This window comes from Pomacea canaliculata, linkage group LG5, assembly GCF_003073045.1.
Source record: "Pomacea canaliculata isolate SZHN2017 linkage group LG5, ASM307304v1, whole genome shotgun sequence".
NCBI lineage: Eukaryota > Metazoa > Mollusca > Gastropoda > Architaenioglossa > Ampullariidae > Pomacea > Pomacea canaliculata.
Genome location: NC_037594.1, coordinates 14,444,681 through 14,469,038, shown reverse-complemented (window position 1 = coordinate 14,469,038; position 24,358 = coordinate 14,444,681). Strand labels below are relative to the sequence as shown.

At 39.2% G+C, this 24,358-nt stretch overlaps 1 protein-coding gene across 1 annotated transcript; it reads left to right on the top strand.

The window, feature by feature from the left end:
* Positions 1-363: 363 nt before the first annotated feature.
* On the top strand, positions 364-23,805 carry LOC112564004 (kinase non-catalytic C-lobe domain-containing protein 1-like). The gene is given in 31 exon segments (XM_025238512.1): positions 364-740; positions 1,584-2,088; positions 4,796-4,851; positions 5,599-5,616; positions 6,590-6,836; positions 7,085-7,540; positions 8,109-8,245; positions 8,704-8,859; positions 9,313-9,396; positions 9,726-9,808; positions 9,926-9,950; positions 10,176-10,858; positions 10,860-11,390; positions 11,392-11,879; positions 12,260-12,404; positions 12,616-12,753; positions 12,755-13,352; positions 13,355-13,909; positions 14,184-14,322; positions 14,594-14,688; positions 15,179-15,403; positions 15,650-15,795; positions 16,634-16,766; positions 16,879-17,058; positions 17,910-17,936; positions 18,895-19,122; positions 19,741-19,844; positions 20,280-20,418; positions 20,771-20,953; positions 21,213-21,370; positions 21,513-23,805. Coding segments are annotated over 30 exon segments (6,645 nt in total). The 5' UTR covers positions 364-740; positions 1,584-1,838; the 3' UTR covers positions 21,751-23,805.
* The last annotated feature ends 553 nt before the right edge of the window (positions 23,806-24,358 follow it).

Below are 24,358 nucleotides of genomic sequence, written 5' to 3'. Positions count from 1 at the left end.
AGTTAAAATCTCAATAACTATGTTAATATAGAGTATAAAAATTATACGTACTGTTATCGAAGCGTCGAACACATGTATCAGTATAGAAATTGACCGCTTGAGAAGCTTTTCTGTTGGGAAAAGTGTAGACTCACACATTTGAAAATGGCGGCTTTGCCTGCACGCATGTGGTCGTATGTAGCACGCCATGGCGAAGAGTCATTGCCATTGTTAGGGGTCACGACCCTATATGTGGGCATGATCTCCCGCACTCTGTTTTCGCCTCGGCGAGCGTGGAGCTTGGCTTATGTGCGCATGCGCTGACAGCGCCATGCAAGACGAGTCAAGTATTGCGATAGATTGACCCCCTGTATCACAGTCGGATCAAGACAAACTTGGTGGACCCCTTGAGCTTATGGTTTCCGATGCTGCTAGGGTCTGTGCTACACAAAGCACTCTGTGTGTGTGTTTGTGCTCGTGCGTGTGTGTACTGAACGGTCTGTACACCTGGTGGGTGTGAAAATCAGTGTCATACCTGACCACGCAAGGCAGAGCCGCGATCGAATTCTAATCTGGTCATGGCGCCTTTTACAGGGCTGGCAACAATGGCCAACACCGGAGAATAAGGAGCAAGGTAGCGAGACAAGAGGAGAAGGTTAGATGATAAAGGCCACGCACAGTGACCGGGTCGGTCCCACTTCGTCCGTTCCACGAGAAACATTTCGGGCTACCTGTCTGCGTAGATTGAGTTTTTCCTCCAGGTAAGTCAGCGTTCAAAGTTAAAAATCAGTAATTATTTTCCATTCTGAAATAAGGTCCGCATTGTTATTTTTTGGGTGGCGAAGGAAAGTGCCTCATTAGACTGCATTATAAAGCAGGACAGTCGAGTTTTACTGTCAATTAATAGTCATAGAACCTCGCAATGCGTTTGAGCATGATCAGAGGCATAGACATGTTAGTCTAACTGACACCCCGGATATTTTTGTTGCTTCCGTCGTACTATGACTCGACAAGAGTACAGTCGACTCGTGGTAAATCTTTTTACATTGGCGGCCAGAGCGCAGTACGTGTCGCATTGTTGACGAGCGCCTGACAACAACAAAGCCTCCTTTTCGCCAGATATCGATAAGAGACTATTATTGCTGGTCACAGTCGTTTGATTTCGGTTTTGTCAAGATCACATTAGACGTCCCCTCTCCCCATACATCCTATACACCATGTATATAAAATAGTATAATAACAAACATACTGAACACTGATTACAGACAGTGTGTGTGTGTGTGATCGCGCGCGCTTAATAATAAATCGTCTTAGCGTTGAGATAAGGTGTAGCGAGCCTTTGTGACGTCTGCTTGCCCCCGCGATCTGAAATTTGCTCGCACTTTAAGAATGGAGGCGCGGGGATCGAGTGGGAATCGGTCACAGTTTCTATTGCTTTGTGTTGGTGACGTCTGAAGGTGCTTGGGGCATGGAGTGCGACCTGTGCGTGTGAGTGTGTGAGTCATACACTAGTACGAGTTGTTGCTGACGTACGTACGTAAAACATTAAAACTACAAAGTTTTGTTGTAGGGCATCTAATGAAAGATTTGACATTTCTGTGTAGGTAAAGATCGAGATGAATGAATTCTTTGGCTCGGGAGCAGAGAAAAGAGGACAAATAAAAGGGAAGACCGAAGACTGAAGTTTAGTTTTGCATCGTACCGACGTGGGAGCCACTATGTGTCGTCCATGCAGCATCATATGCACCGAATAAACTGCAGAATTTTGAGTGGCCATGACCTCGTCTGATGACAGCAACTTTCTCCGGTCTCCCTCACCCAGTCCGGAGTGACGACGAGGTGGTGCTCGCAAGGCCACAATGGATGATCCGTTGCTGTTAGAAGGGGAGGAAGGAGACATGGCGGACGGGACTGTGACGCTAAGTGAGATTGTGGAGGGGCGAGAGGTGAGCCTGGCGGAGGAGCAGGTGTGGGCTCTGTGTCGGGAGTGCTGTCTGACTCTGGAGTATGTCCACAATACTGAAGACCTCTTCCAGTCTTTGGTGATCACCCCGGACACGGTCGCCTTTGACCGCGAGGGAAACGTGTGCTTTTTGGACCTGGACGCAGGTAAGGACCGGCCTGCGAATGGCTTAAGGTTGTCTTTTGTAAATACCACGTTTGATTGCATTAAGTACATGTATTGCAGGTTCAGAATATATCTATATTTTATAGTCTTTTATCAGGTAAAAGATGGGTTTTGGAGGATGGGCATATTTTACTGTTTTGATCGGCAGATTGTGTCCACGCATATTTTTTTTTTAATGACGCTCCACAGAAACAAAACTGGTAGTGTTTGACCAAAGAATACACCATAAACACAGCTTCTTACATATAAAGCACTCTCTGTTTATGTTCTTGTTTATTCACATGCTGCGTGTTATTGAAGATAAGTCGTCTGGGGCGCCGCAAGACGCGTGCTTCCTTGGGCTTTTGTGCGACTAAGCAGGGCGACGAACCTCGTGTTGTTTTTTGGGAGGATCAAACGTTTGCCCAAGCATTCAGACAATACCTATAGCCTGTCCTTGGACATTGTCGTGACGACGAAAAGCTTGGCAGACGGGCATTAGAACTGAGTCTGTTTCCCTGACCCTCGCCCCCTTTGTAGATGCTTCCAGCAGATTATTGCAGATAGTTCAGGTTCACTGTGCCGGGCGGTTTTGTATGTCGTTGTCGGCTAATTGTTTGCTTGTTTGGTCTGTTCGTGAACTAGCATTCTTCTTAAAGCTGAGTGATTTCTTTAGGGATTGATGTCACATTGTTGTAAGACAATGGTCTTCGCCGTCTCACTCCCATGTTCTTCTTTCATCCGATCTGCACTGGCAAGTCGAGTAAAGTCGAGTGATCTCTGCTTTCATCCACGACAATAATGTAATGTACTGGGTCTGTCTGTCTAGTTGTATGTCATTATCACCTGTGAACTGTTGCCATTAAAAAAAAAATACAAATGAAATTGCGAGAAGATCAGGCGAAAGAGATTCCTGTCTACTCAGGATGGCTTTCAGTAAGAAGCCCGAAACAGTGGTCAGGACACAATCCTGTTTTCACCTCCCACACAATCTCCTCTAAGCGCCTTTCAAATATTGACCCATGCCCCGAAACAGGTTGACAGGAGGAGAATTATCTCACTTCACCAGCATGTCTTCATTCTTGCTGCTGTGTTTTCTTGTTTTGGGCTTGCAAACACACACTTCTTAATTCTCATTTGCAGTCTTCATCTGTCCTTCTCCCGCATCTTCGTTCTCTGCATTAATTTGCATATGGTTCTCATGCAGTTTATCTTCTCTACTTAGTCCGAGAGCTAGATGGAAAAAATTGTAACTTTTGTTTATTCTGTTACCCTCGTAAATAAATATTTTTGTCATTTATCTTCTTCGATCTACAGTCAAATCTCCCTACTATGCCACCCCTCTACTATGCCACTCTCGGTATTATGCCACTTTTGCTCGGTCCCGACTATAAATTCAATGTAAAAAAAAATTTACTATGCCACCCCTACTCTCGCTACTATGCCACTTTTGTGTGACTGTTAAAAGACACAAGTCGTGAAATTCCGCGCAGTGCTTGATTACTATACTGTATGGTAGTGTGGGACATCGCAGTTAGGTGGGACGGAACCTAGAACGCAACAGGGAGGGTGGAGGCTGGCAATGTGGGGGGGTGGTGGTCGCTGGACATCCACGTGACAGAGGAAGGTGTGAGGGGGTCGACTAGCGACAGGATGCAGGTGCCGATGTGGTTGGAAGGGGTGGAGGATGAAGAGGTGAGGGGGAGAATGAGAGGAGACAGCTAGGGAAGCCGACGATTCTTGAGAGCTTTGGACCCAGACCTGGGCAAAGGACTCCTGTCTCTGACCGGCCCGCCCGCCAGTATATATACTATACATTATTGGTAAAACTGAGTTAAACTCTATATTAGTCCGGCCTCTAAAACCATCCCAATTTCTCATGCGGCCCCTTGGGAAAATAATTGCCCACCCTGCTTTGGACTGACGGGTAACTTGAACAAATAAAGCCGTTTTTACGAATCCTGATCTCTACCATGCCACTCTCGCTACTATGCCACTTTTGCTCGGTCCCGGTAGGTGGCATAGTAGGGAGATTTGACTGTATCGATCCTTCTCGCCCTCATAATTATGGTAACGTACGTCGTTTCTCAACAAGTAAATTATTTTTCCCCAACTTTTCTCGAGCAGTGCGCTGGCCTCAGGCGGCATCTTTATCCCCTTTTAAACTGTTACCTACTCCGCTTCTGGCTACCAACCTTTAATTCTTGTTGCGAAAGGAGACATGCAGTTGCTTCGGGACACCCTTCCTCGTCCCTTTTGCCTCTTATCATGGACTGCTGACTGCCAAAAGGCTGGAAGAATCATAATGCACATCATGCACACAAAACAAGCAGCAAAAACCACGACATACAAGCCTTAGTTAAGTCTTTGAATTACCAATAGTGGTAATGGGACATAATCTCTATAAGTTACATGATCTCTGCTGTGGACCAAAGCCCAGGATCCAATGTCTGATTCTGTTTGCACTTAAAGCAGAACACCTTACCTCCAGAATTACAGTCCTTGCCACCTCTGAGCATAATCTTACTTCTTTAATTTTGCTCCAAGGTAATTTTATCTGGTTCATAGCTATGCAGCATAGATCATACATTCATTGGTTTATTTTACACTTATGTATTTTTAATGTAATGTATTTCGATTTTTTTTTTTTGTTTTTTGATTTTCTAAAAAAAAACTATAAAAGCCTTAATAGCATACCTTCTGTTTCAGACCCAGACCCTCTGTACCTTGCTCCTGATGAGGCAGAAGAAGGCATTACTTACAAGGTAAGCTGTACACAAAGGGGACAATGTTATTGGCTTCCTGTTTGTAAAAAAATTGCTTTTGTATATAATAACTATTGCCCTGCTGTGACTATTGTTATAAGGCATAAATTTTCGTTTGTGATAACCCTGCCCTTTTTTGTACCTCACAGATGTACAGGTCTTATGAAGTGTAACTGTGAGACAAACGCACATGTTAGTGTACACCACTAACAAAATAGGAAGATCAACAAGAAAAAGATAGGCATTTAAATATTGTAGGCAGCTGCTCTGTAAGGAAAACACTTCAACAGATTGAAAATACACTAACAGAACAACAAGCTCCAGCAGTACACTTCAAGCGAAAGAATTAAGGTTGGGGATGGTGAGAACAAGAAAAAGAAGGGAAGAGCTGTTTAGGGGAGGGGAGGCTGAGACTATGAAAAAAACCCACTGTGATAGCAGTGGTGGTTGAGAATTGAAAAGACATATGTAGCTGTTGAATAACAAGAAACAGACAATTGTGCATCACTGTATATATGGGTGGGTTTGTTCTTTTAGAGGGGTAGATGCATATCTGTTTTGTATGGGGATGGTGATTAAAGCACTAACATTTATTGCATCATCTCATCTGATTATTTTCATTGGCCATTTGGTCAAGTCTAACTTTTCTTTAAAAAAAAGCAAGAAAAAGCAATCTTTCCAAGTATGAAACAAAACCTGGCTATCCATAATTTAGAGAACTTTTTTATAATTGTGCTATTTTATCAGATGCCTGCTGACCCTAAGGTAAGTAGTCTTGGCACTGGGCTTTCTTGTTAACTGTAGGCAATGTTCATGTATGTATGCCTTACTAATCCTTTCGCTTGATTCCGCTACTTCAATGAAGCATTGATTATATTTTAGTGAAAAAAATGCTTTAAAAGTTGCGACTGACAATATAAAAGTATTAACACATTCGAAAAAACAGTGAATTTGAATGCAAAAGCAATTTGTGCATCAGTATTTCCTAAATATATATATATATAGTACTTGGAGATACATTCTGTGTAAAGTTTTTGAATTATTTCTTAAACCATTTATGTGATCTGTAGACTAACCATTACACCTCCATGCAGTTAACCATTTGTTGTGAGTGATATTCTGCTAAAGGCAGTGAGAAATGTAATCTTGTAAAGGGACTGGACATGATAATAAGCTTCACAAGTAACAAGGAGGCAGTTGGTTCCAGACTTGATGTGACTTACCTCTTGGGGCTTAATTGTGACTGGATGTTTTGTCTTTCTGCTCATTGAGATCTTTAGACATATCAAATGTTAGGTCTGACTTCAGCTTATTACTACTGATGAAGCAGTATCAGGGAGCTGGAGAACAGAATAAAATGTGTCCAGTTTTAACCATTTGAACTTGATAGTTTCCATTTTACCCTTTTATATTATAGAACAGCATCTATAGTAATCACCTTAGATTACTAAATAGTGTAGCAGAGCCTACACTCAGTGAAACAACATAAAAACTGAAAGCAGGTGCATGCAAATGTGTGTGTGTGTGTGTAGAGTAAAACCTGATTTTAATTGACCGCCCACAAAGCATGAACAAGCCACCTTCTAGTGATGCACAATTTAATGTGGTCACACCAAGCAAATACAATTGTGCAGTGCTAAAATGTATTAAGGCGTTACAGCCTGTCTCTAAGGTCCTAGTTGGTTTGATCTGTCAAAGAAAGGCTGTGAATAGAGATATATATCTGACCATGTTTCAGTCACATCTTTACTCACTGGGAATGACCCTACTGTTTGCTGTGGACTACATGGGCCACTCAGTGGACCTCAGGTCAGAGGTGTCAGATGATCTATACAACCTTCTGACACAGCTAACACAAGATGACCCTGGTAAACGACCAAAACTTGAAACTGTCCTGCAGCTTTGTGACCATGCCTTGCAGGATTATTCCTCACAAGAAATTTGTCAGAAGTTTGCTTGTAATAACACGGAGCAATGTTTAGAAGGTAATATTTAATATTTTCATCATTGAAAGTTTATTCAGCTTTTCCAACTTTGATACCTAATAGTATATGAAACCACTTGAAAAAGCTTTTAACTATTTTTCCAGCATAATTGTTGTCTTCTGCTTTGAAAAGTATATATATATATATCAGCTAATACTGTGTGTGTGTGTACATATATCACTAGAAAACTCCTATAAGCTTTTCTCTTGAAGAGTTATAAATCCTTCGTTATAAATATTTGTCCACAGGTGAAAACAACACCAGCCTGTTGTCAGTAACAGAGGAACTAGCTGCATATTTGCAAAACCAGACAGGACTGGTTACACCTGGTCAAGGCCAGTCCAGCAACTCTGATTCAGGAAGAGAGCACCTCAGCAGCAGCAGCAGTGTGGCAAAAATCTCCCATAATCTGTTACATGATAATCCTGACAGATGGATGGAAGTGGAGATGCTTGATGTGGATGAACAAGAGAGGGATGAGTATATGGTGAATAGCATTGCTGGTCATTCTTCACATACCTCCATCATACAGGACCAGAGTTCTACGAGCACTGACAGCATCGCATCTCCACGGAAAAAACGAAGGCAAGGTCTGCTCTTGTCTGAAATTTTAACGTTTCTGGAGCGAAACTTGCAAGAGTCTGAACTGTGGGCTTTGTGCAAAGAATGCATCATAAGTTTGCAAAGAAAAAAGAAGCATTTGCGTAAGTAATTATGCCAATGTTTCTTCTCTCTCCATATATATATATACACACATATGGTTGTTTTTGTTAGTGACATGAGTTATAGCGGGTGAGCACATGTTCAGATATGCCTGTCTTTGTGTCTGTGCAATGTTTGCTGTTATTTTAAGTGTTTACAGGGTAACGTGAATACTATGTCATATGCTTACAAATGAACACCTGTACAAAATGCATGCACGTTCTCATTTGTTTTTAAACGTATCTGTGTGAATATATAAAATTTTACCCATTTTAGACACATTTCAATAGAATACATAATATATATATATATCATGCATGCTCATTTGTGCACAGTGGCTGTGTCCATGTGAGCACTGATGTGTATATATGCGCCCATTCATTGTGGGTGTGTGCACACATGCTTACACACACAAGCACATGCTTATACATACAAACTCATGGATATACAGGCAAACACACGCCGTTTTTCACCAATGAAAATACATGTGCTTTTGTTGATGAGAAAAGGTCATGGAGTTCAAAGATTCTCAAGCTCACATGTATTTAGGAAATTATTGTGACTTTGCAGCAGCCTACATTTCACCAGATACAGTAATGGTGCAAGCTAATGGATGTGTATCATATAAAGCCATACCAGAAGACAAACCTTTGGAAATTATATTTATGGCACCTGAGCTACAGCAGAAAGGCATTGTAGATGAAAAGGTGGGAACATTAATTTTTTTGTCTTGTATTATTTTGCTAAGTGAAACATATGTAATTATGAATTCAGCATGATTTACTGTAATGTGTCACTTCAAGGCCTTTATTTTATATTTGTTCTACAACAGGCTAGATTTCAAGAAAGGCAGTTACTTTAAGAATTCATAGCATTTGTTAACAAACTGTTACACAATGAAATTATTAATATTTGAAGCAAGAGAATTGACGATTGTTATTATTTCAGTTCCCTTATGCAACATTATGATAGATGTAGTTGAAAGAAATGTGTACCTGAAGGAAAGATCTTTTCATTCTATTCTGTAGGCTTTTTTTTCAATGATATGAATTTTCAGTAGTTTCAAAATGCTATTGTCTTTTTTTTTTTTATTCTTGGTCTATTTAGCCACTGCATGCTGACATCAGATGGTCTATAGAGCTGAGAATATTGTGTTGTTTTACAGACATGCATGTTTGGGCTTGGAATTACCTTGAGCAGTGCAGCTGGCAAAAAAACGTTTTCTCCGAATGCTACAACAGTAACGGCATTTGAGGAGCTGCTTACATCACTGCTGGACTCAAGCCCTGAGTATCGCCCCACTCTTGATGTTGGACTCCTTGTTAGTACATGACCATTTTGGGGGCATTTTTGTTTCATCTAAGAATAATTAAACACCGCTTAATAAGTCATTTAAGTGTCTTATAAGTGTACTTTCTTAAAGGCAACAAATTAATTATGTGTTATGCCATATAATGTTCACATAAGAGGAGTAAGGATTGTTTAGGAGTCTTCTGAACAGGTTTGGCTAAGTTCTCTGCTACAAGCACGTACAGTTGGTTTAATTTAGTCTGCTGGACTTCATACAGTACCATAGCGGTACTGCCTAAGAGTACTGTGTTGTTTGATCATTACAAAAAATGACAAAACTAAATGTGGCTTATCACTGCAGTTCCTGCCTATAGCATGTACTAGTAGTCATAAACTTGACCTAGCTGTGACTAAGGATCCCATATAGCAAATATAAGGGTTGTATTTTGTTGATGTAAACAGTGTTGGCTTTTGCTTTGAACAGGCATGCGATGAATATGAAAAGCAGACCAGCATTGACTCAAGAGCTCTTTGTCAAAAACTCTTCCTGAACTCTTTTGCTTTAAAGGTGAGGTTGAGTAAGTTGCATCAAATTATAATCATACGTTCAAGAACAAGTGTAACCAGGTAACCTGCTACACAGCACACTTTGTGAAGATGATGCTCAGGGCATAGTCGTAGGCTGTTGGTATCTTTTATTACGATGACTGCTTGGTGGCCACCTGCAGATACCTCTGCTACCAACACGAAACAGGGCAAACTCTATAGAAAACATTATATGAAATACCCAACTGGACTACTTTAGATGATGATCTGTTAGCAGTGTAAAAGTGTAAAATTAAGGAATTTTTTTTTTTACCTGACTTTGTTTAAGTTGCTTTTGTTTTTATGCTACAGATGAGCCATGAAAAGGAAACAACGAATTTAGCATCTGCAGACTATCAGAAGCATGGTTTGCCCCAACAACAGCTGAGATTAAAGTAACTAAACCTGATACTCTTACATAATATATTAGTAATTATGGTCAAATATATGTAAAGATAGTTAATATATATTTTAACAGATAAGCTACATGTCTATACCATACTGCCAATTAGTATGCTTGTTGTTGGTATTCACACTGTGAGGATTTGTGAGGGACTGGCAAGAATTGTTTTTATTGAATGAATGTGCGAAAGGATCTTTGACAACAGTCATTAATGCCCTTTCTCTGGCTGTTTGGACAGAATGCTGGAGCTACTGATTTAAAGCATTACGAAGTCATGTTCTCTGAAGATGATATGGAGGAAAATGAACTGGCCTCTGTATCCCAGCCATCAGCATTCAGACACTTATCTCAAGAAGTAGCCATCAGGGTCTGCTTTCAGGCTGGTGCCAGTCCAAAAGCTCCAGAAGCGTCTTGAAGAGAGGCATGGAGAACAGCTAAGAATTCCTAATGCCTTTTCATCAGCTGCAACTCACTTCAAGCCCATCATATTACACAGTTCCACTGCATCTGAGGTAACAAGTAAAGCTCAGATCTTAGAGCATGCTGAGGGGGAAGAGAAGAAGACTGTGGTGAACAAGCTGAAGGAGCTTAAGGAAAGCATGCAGAAGTCCAGGCAAGGACTGAGTATGTCCAAAGACACAGACTGTGATCACAGTAAGCCAGAAACTTCAGATTCAGGAAAGACACAGACGCCTGGAGGATCTGGCAACAGTTCAAGGAATCTAAAAAGTGAACAAGTGGAGGAAACATCTGTGACTCTAGAGTCAGTCCTGCAGGAGTTTCAAAGTTCAGGTCAAGTTGACACTCAGAGCCTGGCATTAGCCATTGCTGAGCACTTGAAGGTCCATCTAAGTGGAAAGGAAACAGGTGATAGGACTAGCACCATCAGGAAGAAAAAGTCTCCAGGACATAGGACATCTACAGAAATTTCTGGTGACCTGGATCAGCCGTCTGCACAATTCCAGCCACAGCAAGTGCAACAACATGGGCAATCTCTGTGTGTTACAGTCACTTGCCAGTTTTACCTGTACAGCCGCAAGAATCAGTACAGACACTTTACCAACAAGCTACTGGGACACTTTCAAGCTCAAACGTGGGGATTTCTCCGTTAACCCCACATCAGGCTTCATAGGTCAGCCCATGCCATTTTCCTTTGTGCAATACCCTGGTGGTTTGATCCCTGGTGCTCCTGTACAGTTTCATATGCAGCAGGACCCCCGCACAGGTCTGGTGCAGCTTGTACCCATCAGTGTCATGTCACACAGCTGCTCTCACTCTCAACCAACAACTCCATGCAGTGCATGCACACCTAACTCTGAGTCAGGTTTGGTACAGGGATTACAACATCAATTTTTCCATGTTAGTCCTAACACAGTGCCTTTATTGGATGCCCCTTCTGTGGATCTTTCTGGTCAGGATTCTGGAAAGGGCAAGGATGAAGTGTCTTCCAACAGATTCATGACCACAAACAGTCGCAGTGCTAAGGGTCTTGTACACAAGACAGCGGCACAGCATACCAAACATTGTGCCAGTGGGTTAGCAACTTCATTGAACTCCATTTCTAATGTGAATCAAAACATATTCAAATTCTCCAGAGCCTCATTGCACAACTGACTTTCTGGATAAGGAAAGCTTTGCCATCAGTGACTCTCCTACTGGGTTTGGGATAGGCCATGGAAGAGTTAACAACTCGGGGTCTGGTGTGCCATCTAGAAACTCAGGCTCATACACTGTCCAGGATCAGGGTAGCAGGGGAAGTAGTAGACAGATGTATGTTCATGATGAGGCCATTGTCAGGAGTCATCATGATAGCGACAGGGCGCAAGATGATGGTAAACCACAGCACACTAGTTCCCACTTGCAACCATTGACACCTCCACTAAAAGGTGGTGATGTCAGCTCCCCAGATAAACTGACAACTTTCCAAGGTGCTGAGGTGGGCCTAATGGATGGGATGCAATATGGTAATAATCTCCAGCACAATGCAGCGTATACACAGGTGCAGCAAACTCTGCAGGATGGAGGCATCATTGTTGGCCCTGTACCTGATAAAGAGGTTATGAGTAAGCGATATTTATTGTTGTAACCTTTTGTCTTTTGCTGATATTCATAGCCCAAGTACACAGTTGAAGGTATACATCCCAGCAGGCAGTGAAACTGTTACAAGTTACTGATCTTGCTTGCTGTAGAAAACCCATAAATTAAAGGGATCATTTGAAGAATACAATCATAATACTTGTATGTGATGTGTCTTCGAAAAAGACAACAAAAGTACAAATCCACTTAATTTTTTTCTGCAGTGGTGTCTTACCTTAAGTGCCTTGCTATCTCTTTTTTCCCGTTTTCCTAGAGACATAGAATTGTTTGTTGAATTCTAAAATATTACTGCTAACATTATGATAAAGGTTTGTTGTGGTGAGGTGAAAATTTTTTTTCTTTCCAGCTGATTATGTTCTTTCTCTGGCTCATCTTACATGGGAAACGTTCAAAAATGCTGTATTGGAAAAGTACCCCCACATACAGTGGCAAAACAATTTGCTTGCCAGGCTTTTCCACGTTGTAAATGGTGACTGGCCTCCAGCTGACAGGTACATTTTCTTTTCCTATATTCTTGTTAAAGAAAAAAAATTCACAAGGAAATAGCTAAATTATCACATTGAAGTTCATAGAACTATTATTCATGTCACATTATACTGTGTTTATATTTTGAAAACTTAGTAGTAGCCTATTTCAAAATGCTTAGGAATGAGAAGATTTTTTTCTTGTTTTGTGCCTCACTGATTTTTTTTTACATTTTAGAGATCCTGCAAAGACCCTACCTGTTGAAGGGAGAAAGGCTTTCATTAATGAGGAACAAAATACATTGGGAAAAAAGACAAAACTCTATAGTGGACAGTTAGATTCTTTGCCTTCTGCTCCCAAAGGAAAACGATCCTAAGGAGGAAACGCATCACTCACATGTGAGACCAGAGCAGTTTTCACAAGCTGTAGAAAAAGAACCACAGATGCGAACAAAGACTGATATTGATGACAAAGAGAATCTTGTTAAAGATAGTGGTATCAGAACTGCAGGATTCAGCAATTCTCTTGTCCGTGTTCTCCCCAGTGGGAGGTATGGCAGTGGTCCTAGTGAAACTTCGGACTCAACTGACAGTGAAGACCAGGGCACAAAGATGCGTGCAAAAAAACGGTTAGACAGCTATAAAAGTAACTCGCTTCACAACCTGCAAGGTAGCACAACTCCAAACAATCCCATTAGCCTGGGATCATTCAAGAACATCCTGGGTACTTCAGTCAATAAAAGCATGGATAGTAGTAATGTGGCACAGTCAAAAGAAAGAAACTGTCAGAAAGACCATCTCAAGGCCAGTACAAAGAAAAGCAAGAGACAGGAAACTCCAGTCACGATGTTGATGGTTATAGCTCAGGCTCACAAAGCCCCAGTTCCTATATTCCTTCTAGTTACCATAGTCTGCCCAGGCCTCAGCATTCTTCCCATGCAAAGGCAATGCATTTTTATTCCACTGACGATTGGAAAGGCAGCAAGAATCTTCAACTCTGTGACAGGCCATCACAGTCTGCAAGCAAAGTGTCAATGCCAAGGCACTACCATCACCCCGACGGCAATCCAAATAGTGTTTCTATAGACTTTAAGAAACTTTACAAACATGAGCGTGGTGTTTTCAGCCAACAGTCTGTTGAGGAACAGAAAGTACTTTACTCATCCAGAACCAATAGCAGCCTATATTGCAGCAGCCCCTCATCCTTTACTGGTCACATAGCAAAAGCAGGGACAGGCCTCACTGGCAGCAACAAGGTGTTTACTCAAGCATCCAAACAGATGCTAAATCAGCAGGAAGTGAATAACAATTCTTGTTATCGCATAAAGCCTAGTGTGCCGGACTTGGTCAGACCAAGTGGGAATCATTCAAGCAGCAGTTCCAGCTGTAAGCTTCCTCAGACCCAGCATGCTCCAAAGCTAGCTTGGGGCCATGAACTTGGGGAATATTATAAAAAAGGTCAGGTTGTCTACCACTGTGCTATGCTTCATTTTAACATGACAGAAGAGATGGACCGCTTCATCCATGGCATTGTAAGTATGGATCTTCAGAATCGAATTTATGTCTGTGATCATTCTGGGTTTCAGGGTATTGGAAACAAATTAATTTTTTTAAGGCTTAAAATGTCAATTGGAACTGAGGCAAGACATTGAAACTATCCAAAATTTTCTTTTACTATTAATAATAACATTGAAAATTCCCTCATTTATTCTGTCAGCATGAAATAAAGTAGAAAAAAAAAAGAAAAACAGAAGTCCTAGGTAAAGCTAATTCTATAATAGATTTTATTGGTTTATCATTTTGTAGCTGGAGAAAGAGAAAAAGTCAGGAATAGAAGCAAGCCTTGCAAACATTGAACAAGAGATTGCCATGCACAGGAAACAGCGTCGCAAATGCCAGGGATTTTACAAGAAACTTACTGACCCTGGTGCCAAACACAGCAAAGGTTTCCTCTTTAATATTGTGCTTCTTCATGAAATTAATGATGATTTGGAGAACAATAAGACATTTGGACTAAAGATTACATTATTTTTTAATTTAAACACGAATATGATGTGTGACTGCACACACATGCACTCACAGTGAATTTCAAGCAAAAGCCTTATTACTCACTATTATTTCAAGAATTGATTTGAATTCAATATATATATTTTTTTAATTTTAAGACTTCTAATCTGAATTGTCATTGTCTCCATTAGCTGTATTATCTTTGTCAGGTGATAGGAAAGCTGTGGTGAGCCAGGTTTTAAAGGACATGTCTGAAATGACAAAGAAGCTTCATTTCTTGGATTTATGCCAAACACACCTTCAAGTCAGTATAATTAGTCCTTGTTTATGAAAGCAGTAACCTAACAACCTCTAAAGACTTTTCCTTTTTAGTTTCATAAACTGTTTTATTACAAATTAATCCCTGCTTCCTTCATTTATCTTTTAAATGTCACATGGCTATTATTTATTCTTCATGCTGCTGAAGTTTTATTAAATCCCATTTTTTTCCCATCAAACATTAAGTGTTTTGGTCTCTTTTATTTCAACATCTGCTCACATGTGGATCCATTCATAGGTCACTTCTTTTATCAACGATGTTTTCTTCCTCTCTATCTTTTGCATAAAACTTGCCTAAAGTGGGAAAACCAAGAATGCAAAAAAAAAAAAAAAAGTTTAATGTTAGATCACATAAACATATATCCTCATACAGTTATTTGCAAAACTGATTTCAAAATTATCATTTTACATTAAAAGTATACTTTGTTCAGCTATTTTTACATCCAAATGCTCTAGCAACATGTTTCTATATGCAGATGCTGTTGGCTGAGCTGTATGGACTGGATTTTTGTTTTCTTCACACCCTGGTCGCCAGTGGTGGCAGTGCAGGGGTAGGCGATCCTCCTGCTCTAGTGCTGCAACCTTACTTGGAGAATCACTTGTTGCAATTTCAGACAGTCCGAGAACCCACAACAGGTTGTGACATGCAAGTTCTGCAAGCAGGCCATCCTAAAGGTTTACTGGCCTATCTCTTTCACTCGGTGAGACCCCGTTATCATTTTCCTTCCATCACTTTCCTGTTGATTCTTGCTTTCAAATAAATTGTCAAGGAGACAAAGTCATTTTGAGTACACTATCTAAACTGAAGATCAAGAAAGGAACATCTCACCTGCTAAGGATGGGAAAAAATAACATTTGTTAATCTTTTTGTCAACCCAAAATTTTTTAAAGGAAAGCACAAGGTGATAATTGCAATTGCTTATTTGAGCAACTTATCAAATCTGCAGCATCATAACAAATATTCTGTGAACATAACTTGCAGGTCGGCCTTAAGTGAGGGCTTTATCCACCAGTTTCTGTTCTGCTTTCGTTACTTCCTGAGAGCAGAGGAAGTTTTTGATTTCATTGTCCAGAAGTACTTGGCTGCTGCAAAGTGAGTAAATAGCTGACCACTTATGCTGTATTTATTTTAATTCAGTCATTTATTTATTAACTATATATGTGGTAGAGGCTGGAAGTACTGGTCAGTAGTGCTTTTTGGTGTGCAAGTTTGTGTTGTCCAGAGGGTATGGAGGAAGCTGTATGGTAGAGGAGGGGGTTGCATCCAGTCTCCACTAGGTTAACCCCAGCAGCACAATCAGCACTATCCTCCAATACCGCTGGACACCAATGGCATATTAACCCTTCTGGAGAGTATATTAGGGAGGAAGATATGTGGTGTAACATGAGTCAGAGAGAGGAGCTTGGAGAGAGCAAGACACAAGTTGAAGCATGGTACCATCTCAAGCAGCCCAGCTGGGGACTTAGCAGAAAATTTGCCGAGAGTTTGCTCTGTTAGGCAGTAGTAGTAAAGGTTGCCAGCTGCAGGTGGCCAGCAAAACAGTTGCCATAATAAAAGATACCAACAACTTACGGCTATGCGTTGAACATTACCTTCACAAGAGTGTGTGCAAGAGTGTGCCATGTGGTAGGTTAGCTGGTGACATATATATTTGCCCAAATTTTTTATTTACACATGGTTCCAGAATTTTTATACGATAATTTAAAATTTACAGTTCATTTGCATTTGTTAACAGATGTAAAACCAAATGAAAACAAAAACAAGGAAGTGACAGAAAAAACCTTCCTTCGATGCATGATCTGATTGAAGGTGTATCTCAAGTTGTAATTCCAGTAAATATCAGTTGGTCAAAGCAGTGGCCCAGCAGTTATTTATTTTCTGAGATGAGATTTAGTAAAGTTTATACTTGCATGAATGACTTTTTTTTTAGAGGGAACCAGAAAGATGCCAACATGGTTCGAGTACAGCAGCGTGCCATGGACCTTCTCCAGTACTGGCTGGAGGGTTATTACAGTGTTGACTTTGAACGCAATGAATCTCTCAGGACCATCTTGAAAAGTTTGTGACCCAGCGGGTTGGTACATAGCACTTTATAGTGTGTAGCATGCATCAGGAATATAAGGGAAGATCTTGGCAAAAGAAATATTCCTGCTCATTAATGTATACTTACATTAATGTTATTTTGAAGCTACATTATATCATGTGCAGGTGGAAAGTGGAGTGGAAGGAGCTCAAAATCTTCTCAATCTTTTGTATGCCTGTCATTTGGGGGAAAATGTGGAACTCACTGGACCCTCAAATCCTATGGATTACCAGGATGAAGTGTACTATCTCCATTTGGCCTCACCTAAGCGGGTAAATTCTTACACTTGGCATCTTGTGCAGTATCTGAAAATAGTAATTTATGTAGCATCCAATTTTGATAGAAAGAACAATGCTGAGGGTAAACATTTTGTTTTCTCAGACATTTTAAACAGTTGGCAAACTATATTTGTTCAAGATGCATTGTTAACACCAACATTTGCCCATGTACATTGAGCTCCCATAAGTTAACATAATACAGTTCTATAATACACTCTGAGTCTCTGGCATTAAGGAAGTTGCAAAGAGGGATTCAAATTTGCATTTCTAAAGTTTTGGGCTTTTTTCTACTTTTTCTGCAAGTTATATTTCATTATGTTGATAATATTATTTTGTCACTGCCAATTTTATATACATATATTAAGAACTTGCCAACTGATATCTTTCAGTTTCCAGTGCTTGTTATATTGCATCAACTATCATTCTAAGCCAGTAAAATTGTAAACATGCATCAATCAGCGTATTTTATACCTCAGTGTTTTCAAATGGTCATCAAGATTTCTCTCATCTCCGTGAATATGCATTGAGACAAAATGAAGAGTTAGTAAAGTGAAGATCGTCCAATGGAAATGACAAATGTTTTTAAAGAAGAAAAAGCATTGAAAATGTAACTTGTTATAGAGCTGTGAAAATTTTAGATTTTGGCAGTAATCAATAATAAACAATTTTTCAATTCTTCCTTATTTGTGACTGTGCATGTGTATATGAATGGGAGTGATGGCCCTCTTTTATAATCAATAATGTATTGTCTTATTAGAGAACATGTTTGCTAGAGACTGTTGTAATTTATTTCATACTGTGCATGCTGCCCATGTCTCTTTTTCATCTTATTTGTTTTATTCTAGCAAACAAAAGCAGAGCGACTAATGGAGGTAATTTCACAGAAGTACCACAAACCAAAAGAACAAAAAGCACTGCTTTTTCATGATAATTCTTCCAAAGCTTTGCGGTCACATGTAACTTGCACTGATTTAGAGTAATATTTTACCTTTTTTAGTACTTTATCCCATAATTACTTTTTTCTGTCACAGCACTGGTTATGGGTTACTTTCCTTATAGTGGCTCAGTGCATAGCCATAGCACTATGGTTGAATGCTATTTGGAGTTACCTGTGAAAGACACACAAATTGTTCAGCAACATATGCTTGTATGCAGTAGATACACAATTTTTCATGATAGTCTACATATCTTGTGCTGGCATAGAATTAATTCGCAAAACTAATACACTTTATCACTTTAGATAGATTTATATTTTTCAAAGCTCTTGGTTAATTGGGTGATATGATTGTCACTTGTAGAATTTAGCTAAAATCCTTAACCTTTGTTTCACTTAATCTAAATATAAAGAATGTAACTGCAGTCTATTTCACATATTGGTAATGAAAGTGGTAATATAGATTCCATTGGCAAATACTGGGAGTAATGATTTAGCCTCAGATACTCTGCTTTCTGCTTTTACAATTTCTGTACGCTTATAGTCATCTTTTGATCATGTGTATAACTGCCTGCATTAGAAAGCAGCTGTTAACTTTGTAAACAACCAGTTCTTATGTTACTATCATTCCATTACCAAGTCTTAGTACTTCTATATTCCATGCAACAGATACACTTCTATGGTTTTTTTTTTTAACAATATGAGCACAATTTATTTCAGTCTCAGCTCCAATTTTCAGTATTGTTAATGAGAAATGGTAATTACTCATGTTACAAAGCTACCAGAAGACATAGTGCTTAAAAAGTCACAGACTTAAACAATTTATTCTGAAAAGGGACAGAGTGAGTTTCCAGAAGCTAGGAAACCCCAACACTGAACACTGTGTTGATTTTCAGTGGGAATCATTCAGCTCATTGCTGGGACGCAAGAAAACAAACCATGGAGAACCTGGAGGAGGAACAGGAATGCCATTCAAGGGAGATGGAGGACTGATGATAGAGAGGCGGCCAGCAAGCAGGGCAGAGGATGGAACCATGTTGTCAGTGTCTAAGCGCAGAGATGCAATGCAATTGATGGACTATGCTGCTCATCGCCTAGCTGAACAGCTAACCCTCATGGAACAGGTGTGTTTCAGTGGTTATGTGGTGTGCTTGTGTCCATGACCAATGGTGAGCATACCAACTAAAGGATTAATAGTATGCCTGGCTCACCCTCTGAAGATATATGTTGGCTAAAATGTTAGAATTGAAGAATCCTACTTATCAAGATGACATCTAAGGCAGTGTTTATAGGAAGGACCAAAAAAATCTCCCCACCCCATCCCACACAAAATAAGGAGGAATAAAACATCAAACATCAAAAATTGGATAACTCTGCCCTTTGCCAAATTTTAATGGACAACTGAGAAGGCTGAGAATGTGAACCACATCATCATCTGCCCACAAAGCTAGAATTAAACGAAAATGCTATGAATGGTTAAAGGATTGAAATGACTTATTACAGGAGAAAAACATGATTTCAATAAAGACTTGAAGAAGGATATGGTAGTCTGGCAATTAAAATGGATGTGTAAAAACAAACTGCATTTGTTGCACAAGTCCTTAGTATGCTGCTAATGTAAACCCCCAACCCAACCAGGATTGCTTGTTTCAAATGTTCTAAAAATATATTTTCCACTCATGTTAAAAAAAGTAGGATTTGTTGTGACAGAGAATTACCATTGAATTCATGTGCATTTGCAGGAATTATTTCAGCGCACTCATCCTGTTCATTACCTTGACTCCAAAGCCAAGGGTATTGGGGTAGATCTCTCCATTCCTACACTTCTTACTCCATCTGTGACTAGGTGAGGCTTGAAAAGTATTCTTGTTACCATTTTAGGAAAACGTGATACAGCCTATATGGCGGTAAGCATATTAAACTTTTTTTTACCCAAAATACTTGTATGTCCAAATACTTGTTTGTCAGCCAGAAGATCCCATAAACATAGGTCAGCTTATCCAGATGTTGATTTGAAAAACAAATTGTACACGCTATAATTTCAACCTTGGTACATCTAAAGTTATGGACAAATAAATGTACATGATTTAATGAACATTTCATTTAATTTAAATAGTTCAGCATGATTGCAGTGCAGACGAAGGCATTAAATATCCAAACTAAGCTCATCAAGTACAGAAATAAATATGCTATAGTGCATTGCCTATCAAGAGGATAATATTTAAAAAATTTACTTGACTATTGGCAGCAAGGGGAAAATTTTCAGTTATTTTACTTTTAGGAAAGCTACCAAAAGTGGACAGTCAAGTCTCTTCGTGAGCACGCAATACTTTGAATCAAGAGTGGATGACATGATCGCACATGCAAAGGAGATCACACATTGGGTCTCAGCAGAAGTGCTTGCTTGTGGCTCACAGAAGGTTGGTGGTCATAAAACATTTTTCGAACAGCCTCTGTCAAAATTTCATCTCTTGAGGGTTCAGATGACAGAAATTAGAAGTGATAAACTTACCAAGAGATTACTGAGAAAAGGGTTTTGATGACTATGATGATAGTGATGATGATGACAACAATGACAATCACAATGATGATAGTGGTGGTAGAATATAGTATTTCTTCACCTGCTAATTTTCATTATATGAAGACATCAGAGACTGAGTATTTATCCCAATCTGTTAATTTATCTGTTAATATTTTGCGCTTAGTTATTATCCAGATTTAATTAAGATGAGTAAAAATTGTGTCATACTTTTATTGTTCTCTGCACCTCAGGGTCAGGAAACTGTCTTGCTCAAGTTTCTGAAAACAGCACACCTTTGCATAGAGATTCACAACTATGCTACAGCACTAGCCATCTTTGCTGGACTGGACAACTTGCTGGTGCGGCAGTTGCCTACATGGAGATTTCTTTCTGCTAAGTCTGCTGCAGTCATGGAGGAACTTGAGCAGCTACAGGTGTGTTTTGTCTGTGCCAGTGTGTGAGTGTAAGTGCATGCAAATGTGTTATGCGCACATAAATTGTTTGCACATGCATAATGAATGAAAATACATGTGTGACAGGCAGTTTCATTAAAAAAATTATTTATGATGTAGAACAGTTTCATATAGAATTTTGCTTAAGTTATATACTAGGTCTCATGGCATTTTATATTACTTTTTTGTTGACCTCTTCATTACCAATTTTCCCTTACATAGACTCACTGTTTTTGATCAGGTGAAAATGAAAGGTGATTCCATGGCACTGATGAATGAAAAGAACAGCCACACATACCCGACAATTCCTTGCATCCTTTTCTTTGTCCTGCATCTACAGCAGTTAGAAATTGGAGGATTTAGATTGGCCAATGGCATGTACAAGTGGTCAAAGATGAGGTAAGCAAGTAGACCTTACCTAGTTTTTTTATTACTGTCACATAGTAACATGCTTACAACAAAGATCATGGAACTCCTACATGATTAGACTTCTTACCAGATTCCTGGCTGTCATGCATTTAAGTTGGTTTTCTTGTTACAGGTCTATTTGCCAGTTTGTGGATCAGATACGCATTTTTCGTGAGCATGAATATGGATTTGAACCTGATTATGAACTGCAGTCACTGATCCGCAGGCGCCTTCATGAGCTCAGCACCAAAGACTTGCACACAGTTGCTGCAACATATGGTGACAGCTTTCGCCGCCAGATGTCTACTGCAGCTGGTCTCCAGAGTACTTTCCGTCGTGTTTTGGCTAAGCTACAAAACAAATCAAAGTGACTTGAAAGGAAGAACATCAGCATTCATTTTGACAGGAATTTTATTAAATTGCAAAGAGAAGAGGAGATTATTACTTAAAGTTGCAATCTTTTCTTACATGCATAAAATCTTCCATTATTTAAAGAAAACAAGGAACTGTTTTGTTTTCATGTTTCCAGTAAGGACATTGGTTGAAAACAGATCCTGCCAAAATCATTCTAACCAAAGAAATACAAAGCATCATCAGAGCTGGACTGTTTCGCAATTGTGAAGTTGGAAAGATTTGTTTGTACTAAGCTTGATAAGCTGTGAAGTTTCTACTGAAGACATTTTTGTATTTTCTCTTTCATGGACATTGTCAGTTAACACAATTATAGGGCATCATCATCTTGCAACATTATAACAAATATGGTACCAAAAAATATTGATGGCATAAGATCATCATTGTGGTGCAGAGCAGCCATCTGAATTGTGCAAAATAAGAGGTTGCTGATAAAAGCATGATTGTGAATAACTAATTTTGTATACATGCAAAAATTTCATCGTGCATCTGAAGTGGAAATATAATTTTGAACAAGTGCTCTGGGGTCACTTCTAGAGATATTTGCTTTACCCCTTTATGTACATTTAACATCAAAAGTATGTGCTTCAAGTATGAGGCCACCTAGCAATCTGACTCAGAGCAACATTAATATGACATGCATATAGGCTGTAAGATTTACTAAATAGCCACTCTAAGTGATGCAATATTAGCAGAATCAATGATATATAACCTCTTCTGTGAAGTGTTTAAGATTAAGATGTTTCAAGTATTAACCTGCTTGACTAAAATATGAAAAAATTCAGGAATGGGTATATGATTGACATTATCTTTTATTTAAAATAATCACTTATGCTAGAACCATTTCTTTCTAGCCAAGTTCAGCTACATTTATGATAATTGCATATTATTGCATTCAGTTGTGATCAGTGCAAATTAATATCTATACATGTGGTAAATGCCAAATACCTAAACAGCAAACTGTGATATATTACTCGTAACAGTCATTTTCTAGATCCTCTCTAATGAAACCCTTTACCTCACAAACACTCATGCCTACACCTTGTGTCTGCATGTGGTTCTAAATTTACTCATCATATTTCATGCTGCTTTAAGGCTGCGAAGTATTTTGTAAGCTGAATGTGTCCATTATCAAGCACCAAGTTGGAAATTATCTTATCTATATAGTCTTAGCTGTTGGGTTCTGATACCATTTGGTTTTTAATACACTTGGTTGACAAGGGTGTTTACAGATCTTTAACATCTCTCTGTCTTCTATTATAAGCTACCTCAATTTTCCCCTTCGTTTAGCATGTCATATAAATGTCCACTTTTATTTCTGTGATTTTTTTACACGTTCTAATTAATTGTTTTACTTAAAGTACAACATTTTTTTGTGCTGAAGTATTATGTGTTAAATGCTTCTTTTAGTTTTAGTTGAACCAGATTTGCAGACACTAGTTTCGCAATGTTTCATAGCAGTTGCCTTTTATTCTAGGTTAAGAAATATACTTCCAAAGATTTGAAAATTTTTTTTGCTTTGATTTATAACAAGCAATTAAAATTTACTGGCCTTCAAGTCTTGTTGCAATGTTTGGCTTTAAGATTCCTTGCTCTGTAGCCACTGATTCAATGACCTCTGGGGCATTGTTCACTGCTGCAGAGACAACTAGGGAGAGAAAGAGAGAGAAGGCATACAATGCTTTGCCCCTCATTGTGATGCATCCATGGGAAGTAAATGACAGCTGTCAGCAGCAGAAATCAAGTTTGTCTGTCTTGTACTACTCAGCCTTATTGACATCTTCGATGCCTGCTTTCTCATTATTCTTGCACTATATGCATAACACGGAGGACATGGATTTAATTCTGTATTAATTCTTGAGTGTAAAACATGTTCTGCAAATTCATATCTGTGATAATATGTACAGTAAGGCTCTTTATGTTCTTTCTAGTCTTAGTTTGATCTGAACTGATACATATGCACATTGCACTACTGGTTCATTTAAAAACCTGAATCATTAAATTCTTAATTAGCTCATGTCAAGGTGCTTATGTGTGTGTGTGTGTGCACATGTGTGTGAATGCCTGTGCATGGGCCCATGAACTGGCAGTCTTTTCCTACCTACCTCTAGATTCAAATCTCAACACAAGATTACTGTAAGTTTGGCCACTGCATCATGTAACTGCAGGTTTTCCAAAAAAAATCTGCTCTAGTAAAATACTCGCTCTTTTTTTTTTTTGTAGTTGTCCTATAGTGCAAAAAGCATGATACTTGGAATTTACAAAAATACTGGATATATAGGTTGTGACAGACCTTGTCCAGTCTATAGCTATTGCTTATGCCAACTGCAAAAAATGAAGCTAACACCCAACTAAAATTGATACCTATTTGTTCCAGCCTCGCGTGCTATCAAAGTAATACGTTTATACTAAACTCGCTTATAATCGCTATCATTCTTTAGAGTAAAAAATTTGCAAATATTTCCCTCCTAATTTAATTTTTTTTCTATTCTACAGTAGAATGATTACTAAGAACTAATGTAATTTAATAGACCAGCGTGGATAAGCCAACAATAAGGGAAGCTACTC